This window comes from Papilio polytes, unplaced genomic scaffold (assembly GCF_000836215.1).
Source record: "Papilio polytes unplaced genomic scaffold, Ppol_1.0 DF821067.1, whole genome shotgun sequence".
In the NCBI taxonomy this organism is placed as follows: Eukaryota; Metazoa; Arthropoda; class Insecta; order Lepidoptera; family Papilionidae; genus Papilio; species Papilio polytes.
In genome coordinates, this window is record NW_013528137.1 from 1,598,354 (window position 1) to 1,609,418 (window position 11,065).

General features: G+C 33.5%; 3 protein-coding genes across 5 annotated transcripts; 2 read left to right on the forward strand and 1 right to left on the reverse strand.

The window, feature by feature from the left end:
* Positions 1-462: 462 nt before the first annotated feature.
* On the forward strand, positions 463-5,577 carry LOC106109661. Its single transcript, XM_013291245.1, has 10 exons — positions 463-714; positions 949-1,121; positions 1,431-1,493; positions 1,568-1,708; positions 2,426-2,689; positions 2,924-3,068; positions 3,579-3,720; positions 4,114-4,309; positions 4,626-4,764; positions 5,218-5,577. The coding sequence occupies exons 1-10, from the start codon at positions 463-465 to the stop codon at positions 5,575-5,577; spliced, it is 1,875 nt and encodes a 624-aa protein (XP_013146699.1).
* Positions 5,578-5,641: 64 nt separating this feature from the next.
* LOC106109713 (mpv17-like protein 2) lies at positions 5,642-7,695 on the reverse strand. 3 transcript variants are annotated; one of them, XM_013291312.1, is made up of 3 exons: positions 7,461-7,695; positions 7,150-7,166; positions 5,642-6,473 (listed from the first exon to the last, which is right to left on the reverse strand). In XM_013291312.1, the coding sequence occupies exon 3, from the start codon at positions 6,461-6,463 to the stop codon at positions 5,822-5,824; it is 642 nt and encodes a 213-aa protein (XP_013146766.1). In that variant the 5' UTR covers positions 6,464-6,473; positions 7,150-7,166; positions 7,461-7,695; the 3' UTR covers positions 5,642-5,821. The 3 variants fall into 3 exon arrangements, with proteins under 3 accessions (XP_013146766.1, XP_013146765.1, XP_013146767.1); XM_013291311.1 differs by lacking the exon at positions 7,150-7,166; XM_013291313.1 differs by lacking the exons at positions 7,150-7,166; positions 7,461-7,695 and adding an exon at positions 6,887-6,951.
* A 267-nt stretch (positions 7,696-7,962) lies between these two features.
* LOC106109707 (nuclear receptor coactivator 5) lies at positions 7,963-10,794 on the forward strand. The gene is made up of 7 exons (XM_013291299.1): positions 7,963-8,081; positions 8,171-8,444; positions 8,729-8,853; positions 9,245-9,490; positions 9,873-9,990; positions 10,082-10,281; positions 10,571-10,794. Exons 1-7 carry the CDS (start codon positions 8,069-8,071, stop codon positions 10,777-10,779), a joined length of 1,185 nt encoding a protein of 394 aa, XP_013146753.1. The 5' UTR covers positions 7,963-8,068; the 3' UTR covers positions 10,780-10,794.
* The last annotated feature ends 271 nt before the right edge of the window (positions 10,795-11,065 follow it).

An 11,065-nucleotide genomic window follows, 5' to 3' on the forward strand; every position in this document is an offset into this window, starting at 1 on the left:
GTTATTAATAAGCGTCAATAGCCTAATGGTTTGGGGTACGGACTACCGATCTTGCGGTCGACGGTTCGAATCCCGCCATTCGACTATTGTCGTGAACCATATCCTAGCACAAGGCTAGAGCTTAGTTAGAATGGTTAAAGGAAATATTAGTAAATTAACAAAAATCTACTAGTATTTAAAAAAAAAGAAACAAAAAAACTTATTCTAAACAGCAATGCAATTAATTCGAAACATATTTCTATGACCGTAGTCATAATGATGATGTTTCTTGAGGAAGTTGTAAGTAATTAAGACTATTGTAATAATTATTATAACACCCATGTTCCAAACAACTAATTAAATTAAATGTTATTTATGAAACATTGTCAATGACGCACATAATTTAACCCCATTTGCAATTCTCACCCTACCATTTGTCTACCGGTCTATCAGTCTATAGGTCTACTGCAAACCATCTTCATCATGCCATCAGGAGTTATTTTTATAATCTGTATTCCTTCCAGAAACTACGAACACATTATAAAGTTCGGTAAACCAAAAGATATCGTGTCCATAGATGACTCTTCTAACAAAGAATATCAACTACAAGTTGAACTGAGGAATAAAAAATCTCGAAGCATACCAATACATCTGACACAAAATTATTATAATAAAGAATTCTGTTCGTCTTTGGAATATATTGCAATAGATGATGAATACATTACAATGGAGAGCGTAAGTTTAAATTGATTGTAACATTATTAGAGAAGATATTAGTAATGTTCTTAAAGCATACCTTTTAGCTCAGATCTAAAAGTTTTCAACTACCCTCATTAGATTGATTGATGAAACCTATGTTGACTATATAAAATTTCACGTGTTTTTAAACATGTAACTAATATTCTTTACCAAGTTGTTATTGAATATTATATAGAAAGTGTTTACATAATACCTACAAAATAATTACAGATTTTACAAGAACTGCTAAGAAAACTACATGTCGAAAATGCGGTGTGGAAAAGTGACAAGATGGAGAATTACTTTCAAGTTACGTTCCCTTTGCCGACTGGAGATGCGTGCGAGACGATGTTGCACTGCCTCACCAAACTAGGGATTGGTGTGCGATGCAAGTCCATCGTCAAGTAAGTGGATCCTCATGATAGAATGTGATATATATGTAACTAAGATTAAATTTAAGTTTATTGAAAATTGTTGATATGTAGTTTGTCTCTGCAAACATGATCGTCACCAGTGAGCAAGAGGCGGCTGGCCTCCTTTATAGAACAATAAAAATACAAATCTTTTCTTTTCATAATATTAGTACAGGTAGAAATGTAAAATAGGTATAAACTTTACTTCGCACTTTATCCCCCTAAAACTGGCCTCTCATGGCGACCCTATGGTTGCACATTGTACTAGAAAATTGTAAATCTCTGCAATTGTCACTCTAGTGTTTTGCCGTGCAACGTGGTGCATTCTGCAGTTGAAGAAGAGCAAGACGATGAAGCTTTATTGTAAGTATTTTTAACTGTTAGGTTTATGGACATCGGTTAATGACGACAATCAAATAATGTTTCTCAAATAACAGGCGTAAAAATGAAGATGCGCAGCGTTGGCGCAACTTCGTAGAGTCGATCCGATCAAAGCTGACGGTAAAACAAGTGGTAGATGGCGTGCGCGGTGGCGGGGAGCTGTCCTTCGATTACCTAACTTTAATCGTTACAGCTGAGTAAGTAAAACACAAAACAGTAGACGGTAAATTATAAACCATGGACCTTAGGGTATTGAGTGTGTATTATCTAAGTTCAACTGATTTAGTTTTAATTATTCGCTTTTACGATTAAGAAACTAGAGTTGAGATAAGGTTGTAAAGGAATTAGCGGTTCACTCGTACTTATCTAGTAATACCTCGATACATATGTATGTATGTAAATAGACAGAATTAACACGCAATAGAATGTGTGTTTTGATTTAAACAAATTCATGAAAATTTAAAGTTACTCTACTTTTTCTTAGCGTAGTAGAGAGTTTATCGATCAGTGGAAAATTCCTAAGGTTTACAAGTTAAGTAAACGATAGCCTTACCCTTAAGCGTTGTATAAACTTAATTGCGCGTCTTGACGAGCTTAGAGTGGCCTTGACCTCTCGCGCTCGCTTCTAAAAATAAGAAAATATTCTTTGTTTAATTTTCACCCACTGTTAGAAGAATGAAGATCGTGTTCACTAAATGAATGTTAAACGATGCTCTACAGTAACTTCGTGTTTATTTTATGTTTTAGAAACTTTGTAGACAATAATGAAATTATTCATAACTATGAACCTATTTTAAAAGCAACCTTTAAAACTTTTGAAATCTACAAGTTCTTTTTTCAAAACTAAATTCTAATTATCTTTAACTCTCAATATATTCATCCCATCTTTAATTAGGTTGTCACTGTTCCTCCAGTTCTCTTGCAGCACTCGGTTTAGTGGAAAACAATGCGTCAAACATCGTGGCAGCGATGTTGGTATCACCTCTCATGGGGCCTGTCATGTCAATTACCTTTGGCACCATCATAGCTGACCGGAGCCTCGTGAGAAGCGGCTTCGAGAGCTTGGTACTCGGAATGCTCGTGTCTTTATTATTTGGATTTATATTTGGCCTGATTCTTGGGACAACTGAAATGCCTTGGGGGTTCGGAGACTGGCCTACAGAAGAAATGAAATCACGGTGATTACTGACTATTTGTTTCTATTCGTCTTTTAATATCAGGTTAAATTTTCGTTACAATAGCGAGAAGAAAGAGTAAGTTAAGAAGGACAGTGATACATTGTTTAATTGTATAATTATGGTTTTCTTTTGCGAATTATCACTCTCTCTTCACTGAAAATCATCACGAGTTATTGATAATAATGACAACATAGTAAATTAGACAACATTATCGGAGATCTTAACATTTTCCAGTGGTAACGTGAGGTCTCTATGGATGGGTGTCCTTTGGGCACTAACATCTGGCACAGGCGTGGCGTTAGCTCTACTACAAGGAAGTGCTGGACCACTCATCGGCATCGCTATTTCCGCTTCTCTTTTACCGCCTGTTGTTAATTGCGTAAGTCCATTTAAACTCGTTATGCGATTTTTTTAATAACCTAAAATCGGTACAAGGCCAAATAATATAAAAGCAGTTTGCAAATTATATTAAAGAAAAACTAACTATGGTTTTCTTCAACAATATGACAGAGATAATATATAAATTTTATTTTTTTCTCTTATCAACTATATTTTTTTAATCGTTGAACACGTTTTTGGTGCTACAGTACTTATGGTAGAGATACACTCGTAATTTTAAAACAAGACCAAAAGATCAAGGGTTTTCTTATCGATTTTAATATAAATTACATATATGTACGACGTTGTTTATCTGCACGCAAATGTCTAACAATACATTTTTCAATATGTAATATTTGAGAAAGAAATATACATCAAAGAACTCCAATGAAATTGGAACTGATATCTTCAAAAACGGTCTATATTTTTCTGATTTGCATTGACCCCGAAATTGTTATATATCGATATATCGAGCATTTGAGTATGTGAAACAATTTTTCATTATATACAGGGATTGTTCTGGGCGATGGCATGTATCTGGTTATTATATCCTAATACGAAAATACCTCACATAAAGGGAGAGCCGTATTACGGCAATTCGTCGTACGTGCCGCTATATCACGACTACATTCCTATAGAATTTGCTGTTAATGGTAAGTGTATAAATGCGTATTATTTAACATCGTTTCCTTTGGAATTTAGACTTAACTTTCATATAATTTACTTCTAAATAGCTATTGCTTTCTACGAAATGTCACAATGTGCTTTACGTTTAGACATACAGGTGACTAGCTGTTGCTCGCGACTTCGTGCACGAAACGTTAAGATAAAAAAGCCTATGCCTATAATATGCCCGTCTATCAGCTACCCTTAAGCAAAAGTCCGGTCAAAATCGGCCCAACAGTTTCGGAGATTACCCGGAACAAACGCGCGGACAGAGTTATCAGTAACGCAAATACAATCTTCCCGACATCTAGACAAAAAGACACTTTACAAACAGACACTCCAATTTTATTATATGTTTATATATAAAAAATTGTTTCCAGGTATTGTTAGCTGCTGCCTTACTATCGTGAATGTTATATGCATATTTATAACCGCGATTATGTTCCTGAAGATCAAAGAGGTAGCTGCTCCCTACACATCTACACCTGATCTGCGACGCTTCTGGCAGCAAGACATCAAAGTAGCGCGCGACGCTAACAGAGCTAATCTACAAGCCGAAGACGAAGAACGTGTAGAGTAAATTAACACCTCAATTACACAAACTTGTTACATTATCGTATTTGAGCGATAACAGTAATTTTATTCGTATGTTTCTCTTTTCAATTCTAAAAGAACTCACGAAATGAGAAATTGGGACTGACGTCACGAAAACTTAAGAACATTTGTAATAAAGATGACCGATTCTAGTAGACTCTTTCAACATTTTACTGATTTCGATGAGCCCCTATTGCTAAATTTCTTAGTTGTTTATTTCTAAATGTACACTAAAGAAGCAACATCCAAATCTTTTTACATCTTGATACTGTGCTGATTCATTGAATTACATTGTCAGGTTGGTCCTCGAAGATCTCAACGAGACCGCTGACGCTGAGGTTAAAGAAAAACTAGAGGCAGCTGTAAGAGAAGCCTTGGACGACGACACTTATCGGAAAGTAAAGCGAATGAGTTATCAAAGCCATAATGCTGATGAGGTAATTTTTTTTATAAATACTTAGCCAAATAAAAGACGTATGTATTTGTATAGGGTTCCTAATTTATGTAGGGTTCCTAACCTTCTGTACTCTAGAGCACTTTCTTAAATACGGAGTGGCGGGCACGAACATCAATTTTTATCACCCAACAACTTCCATAACTTCTCATTTCCCATAATTTTTTTTTCTTATATTTTAGTGTACAATAATCACAATTTATTAATAAACAAAAATGTCTAAACATAATACAATTATTATTTAGATTGCATATACCCAGAGAAATGTATTTACAAGACAAAACGTAATCGTAAACGGAGGAGAAACGTTCACATACCTACCTAACGGAAAACACCAGCTCTACCTTAAAATTTTAACGATATTTGTGCGTTACGTGCAAAGATATCCGAAAATACTAGTCTCCATAATTATTTCATATCTTAACATTTTTTGCAGGTTTCTCGTACTATCGGTCTACAAGCACGAACCGGCTCATTCCGATCGAGTATGATTAATTCCGGTATGAGCACGCCTTTGCATACGATAAAAGAGAGCGGTAACGCTAACGATATTGAGGCGCTAGACAAACTTCTTTCATCTCTTCTCGGTCTTAGAGAGAGTAGAGGTAGATCGTTTCGTTCCAACCACGGCACACCCACTATTAGCAGGGTATCTTCATTTCTAAATAAACAGAAAAGCACTCAAGAATCACATCCGGATAGAATATTCCAAGATAATATTATCCGCAATGTTATAAACAATATAAAATCTAAAAGGAACTCTCCAGTTGATGAACCATTTCTAACTCCAAACTAAAGTGGGTTTATTAATGAAAAAAAAAATGTAACAGTAATAAATTATTTTTTATTAAGTAGCACCATAGTCTATTATAATACAATAGGAAATGTTACAATTATCACAGCATAGCTTCATTACATGTCAATAAACTCTTATTGGAATTTATCCAAATTCTACAATTATAAAACAAAACACACTGTAATTAATTGTAATTTTGTACATTTGACTAATATTTTAACACTATTTCTTTGTTTTAATCGAATCAATGTATTTCCTTTGTTTTTAAATCAATCGGAACTGATTTTAATGGTTTACTATGCTTTACTTGCGAGGTATACACATCATATCCTAATGATATTGTATTATCATATAATACTCTAAATCGGGTCGGCAGAAAATAGAAATTAATAAGTTGCGCCGGCGGCCAGACCATCCATTCAGCTCTATACAATGTTATAAATTTATCTTTGACTTCTTCTTTAAAATTCTCTAACGGATCATCTTCGAATATGGCAACACTACCAAAGAAAGTAGTTATCATGATTGGTGAAAATATTAATTGATCTAACAGTAGTTTTTTAATAACCATATCTGTTGTTTTACCTATTATTATCTTGTCTAATATTTTATACCAATGGTGACATAAAACACCCACTGCGGCACCAGAAAATGCCATATGCATTGTCCTTTTAAAATCATAATTAGTTTGCTCTTTGGTATATATTTCATATGATTGTTGTAATAAATCACCAACTGATGATAAGCTTACAGATATCGTTACATTTGTGTAAAATAAATATTTATCACTAAAAGCTACTTTTACTGTTCTCTTGAAATATGATACAGGCTGTGATCTGCGAAGATTTGTAGCCAGTTTCCTCCATGTTACACCCAGTTGTTGCATATTATGCAATCTGAAAAGATAATCTCAAATAAATACATTAAAACAAATGCATATTTCGTGTAACAATTTATTCACTGGTAATTTTAATATTAAAAATTTTTTTACAATATTTTTTCAAATAAATCATTATTTTTCTGAATGTGATTTTATTTTATGTTTAATATGCGAAGTATATACATCATAGCCAAGTGATATCGTACTATCATATAAAACTCTATATTTTGTTGGTAAAAAATAGAAATTAATTATTTGAGCAGGTGGCCAAACGAACCATTCTGCTTTGTATAAAATCCAAAATTTTGATTGCACTTCATGAGTAAAATTATCTAAAGGATTCTCTTCCAATATAGCTACAGTTGCAAAGAAAGATAAAATAATCAAAGGTGAACATATAAATTGATCAAGCAAAAGTTTTTTAATAACCATTTCAAGAGATTTTCCAATTATCACTTTATCAAGAAAGATATACCAGTGATGGCAAATAACACCGGCTGTACAACCAGTAATTGCCATTTGGGAGGTTCTATGAAAATCGTAATTAACATTTTCGCCGTAAATTTGGTAAGTTTGTTCCAATAAATCCCCTACTGCAGAAATACTCATAGATAATAACACGTTAGTATAAAATAAGTTTTTCCCGCCAAATGCTACTTGAACATAATTATAACCTTTAGCAAACAACTTACTAAAGACCATCAGAGATCTAAAACAAAAAGTGAGGTTAGGTTTTTCTTAATATTCGAAAATATATTTCTAAAGTAAATAATATTATTCAATTTTAAAATAATAATATATTTAGGTATGTATAGTTATTTAAGACAGTAAATTTAATGACAACCTATCATTGAATGAATAAATATTTATTAGATAATGCTTTTATAGAAGCATTGTGTAACAAAATCATTAAAGGTTATTAAAAGGGCTAATAATTTAAAAAGTTCCTCCGTATTTTTTTGCTATATATTATTGATTTAAATATAAATTTATGTTTACTTACATGAAAATTTCGCAGTGTACGAGGAAGATAATTCAAACTTATTAAATTGGAGGAAAATTGGTATGTTTTAATGTTTTTGCGCAAAATTTTTTTTGTTATATATTACAATTAAAACTTTATTATACATTAACATAATGTCTAATTAAACTCCCCTATCCTATAGCCTCTCTTAGATATTAAGAACATATTTATTTCGCTTTACTTGAACTTGAATCCATAGCGATTTCAAATTATGACGTTTATTGTCAAAGAGCAATGTAATAAAGAATCATGTTTGTATTGTTGTGTTAAAAAGAAATATTGAAAATAAACGTGAACCTTTTGTAATTTAAACTGTAAATGTTAAAAAAATATGATTAATTGCTAGTGACAGTAAATTAATCAGTAAAACAAGTTATTTATATATATAGCTATTCCATTCTAATTTCAAAATTGAGCACAAATTCTTCACGCTCTTTGATCAAGTTATGTTAAGTGTCAGCTGTCATATCAGTTATGTCAATGTCAAATATCAAGCTCAAGCATCAATCAAGATTGTATTGAATTTGATAATTTTTATATTGTTTGTAATTTGGTTTAGGTAAATCGTGAAATCAAAAAGCATTAAAATGTCTATTCTTGGTGAGTTGAAGTTATTCCAGTAAACATTTGATATTACTTTCAATTAGTAATTAAAAATCTAATGATGTATTTTTTGTATACAATTTCAGATAAATTAACAGTAGACAAACAAGCTATGAAGAATCGAGCTACAGCTCATCTTCGAATTTACGTTGGTGGGATAACCGAGAGAGCTACTTTAGAAGAATTATACGAGCATTTTTCACCATTCGGACAAATTACAGGCCTGATTTATAACAGATCATTTGGGTTTGTGCAATTTGAAAATGAATCCAGTGCTCAAGAAGCTATTGCTAAGGCGGATGGTAGTATATTTCAAGGAAAATCATTATGTGTCAGAACAGCAGTAACTGATAGACAAAGGTAAACTTTTTATTTAATTTAGTATAGATTAACTGGACAAATTAGGCAAGCACAATGTAACATACAGTTTTAACTTAACATTAATTACTCTCTGAGTCAAACATCTTAATTGAATTTGGCCATTAAAACTTTCAAACAAAACTTTAAATAGTGACTTCTATTTAAGGTTTCAAAAATTATTGAGTTTGTCTTGTACTTAACCATTAAAAAAAAAAAACCTTTTTTACTTTATAATGTTTGTATAGATATAGTATAAATAACAAGGTATATGTCTTTTCATATAGACGGGAAATAGATTATACTCCAGCTTCAAATACAGAAGGAACACCTTCAAATGACAGCTTTACTAATGAAGGAAATGACGAGCAATCCAACTTCAACTATGGAGATCAGAGACAACCAAATACAGGTAGAATATTTCGCATAATACCCCTTTTTCTTTAGCTATTTATTAATAATACCTCGCTTCAATGTTACTTGTACAATGTTAAGAAAAATAAGTACTTGTAAATGAACCAGTCTATACACCTCTTGTCTATCTTTTTACATGTCTTGCATGGTATTAACAATTAATATTAATAAAGTTGCATAATCAAATTATTAAAACTATTTATGTTATGAGGTATTTCATATTTGTGCGATTACTATATACTTTTTTTAAACAAAAAAACACATATTCATGATAATTTAGTATGCTATATAGGCACAAGTTAGTGCTTGCACTATGAACATTAATTAAGCTGAAACTTTGGCTTTGGATATACACTTGTGTACAGTTTAAAATAAATTTTGTCAAATAGATTTCAGAGAGGAAGAGACTGATGAAGGTTATGGTAAAGGGTATGGAGAAAGTTATGAGGCGAATGAACCTCATGAGCCACGTGAACCTCGTGAGTTACGTGAGCCTCGTGAGTTACGTGAACCTCGTGAGTTACGTGAACCCCGTGACCCGAGAGGGGGAATGCGCGGTCGCGGAGTTTTGCGAGGGAGGGGCAGGGGACGTGGTGGTCCTAATTACCGGGACCGAACACCAGTTACTCCTAGAGGTAAGTACTAGAATCTTACTAATATTATAAATGCGAAAGTTTGGTTGGATGAATGTTTGTTAGAGTGTGCAACGGAAAGTGCTGAAACTGTCTCAATGAAATTTAGCATAGATATAGCATAGTCTGGAAGTACACATACACATTTTCTTTTGTTTAATTCCATGCCGACAAAGTCGCTGCGAAAGCTAGTTAACAATATATGTATGTTAGACAAGGTTGCCCATCAATTTTAATTCAGTATGGACTATGAAAATTTCGTACTTTCGACATTATATATCACTAACTGCAATATTAAAAAGTAGCAATTATTTACATTTAAGCAGTTTCCAAAGTAATCACAAGACAGATATCTGCACAGTTATGTATAGATTTAAATTAATAGGTAGTGAATGGCCGGAGAGAAGCAGTTTTGAGCGGTATCCTCCAGCAGACTTTCCCAGGAGTCTACCTATCACGGAACGGAATGATTGTGAGATTATTGTTGTCTCGAAAGCATTAACGTAAGTATCTTATGTATAATATGAATATTTTTTTTGTCTTTTGTGTAAATTTTCTATTTATTTTTGATGGTTTATCAATGTTTTTTTGTAGGGAATATGCTGAATACATAGAGAGTAGACTAAAACGTCTAGGTATTGTGGTGGACCTGCTATTTCCCATGGAAGATGTACCTATCGGCAAAGTGCTGGGCAACATCGCATCACGCGGTTGTCTCTACGCGATCCTTGTGATGCCACAGAATGAGGAAAATAAATCTTTAACACTTACATTTTTACATGGATTACCACAAGGTGTGTAAAACATCTGTTATTGTTCAGAACTCATAGGCTTCTATTTTTTTAACACATGCGGTGACTCCTGATGATGATAAGTCAGCCTAAATAATAAATACTAATATAATAAAGCATAAAGAAACACTTATTTATAATGTAGGTTGTCGGCAATCACAGTATATTTTTGAATAATTCTTTTTATAATAAAAATCCCTACATTTATAACAAGCTAAAGTATATTTTCACGCTATTAAACCACCGCCGCACGGGAACATCTTATTTATATACCATATATGTATGGTGTTAGAGCACCGCAACATGCCGCTGGAGGATGCGCTGCAGCTGCTGTCGCGCAACTTCCAGGAGGTGCAGCAGGGGGGCACCTCCGGCCGCGAGGCGGTGTACGCGCTGCTGGGCCAGCTCGCCGACGGCCGCAGCCTCACCGTGCTGCAGTACGACAAGGTCATCGAGTACCTGCAGGTCGGCTACACTAGCCATTGTAATCCTAGCTTTTAAGTGCGAAGGAGTCAGCTGAAAATCAGCGCAGGAACGGCCTAGTCCCTCCTGCGTAGCGTAGCTGGCTACCTTTTGCCACGATTGTATGTTTTCTTTAGAATAAGTCCTTTTTTGTGGCAATAAATACATGTTCATTCATTTATTTATCTCTGTGCTACTTTGTATTAGATCCTAGACAGGATCTAGGATCTTCGTTTCTAACTTGTTCTTTTAATTTATCTCATAGACAATTCAGTATTTTTTTGTGGTATGTCTTTTAGGTGGTATACAAATATCTTCGCGGCTC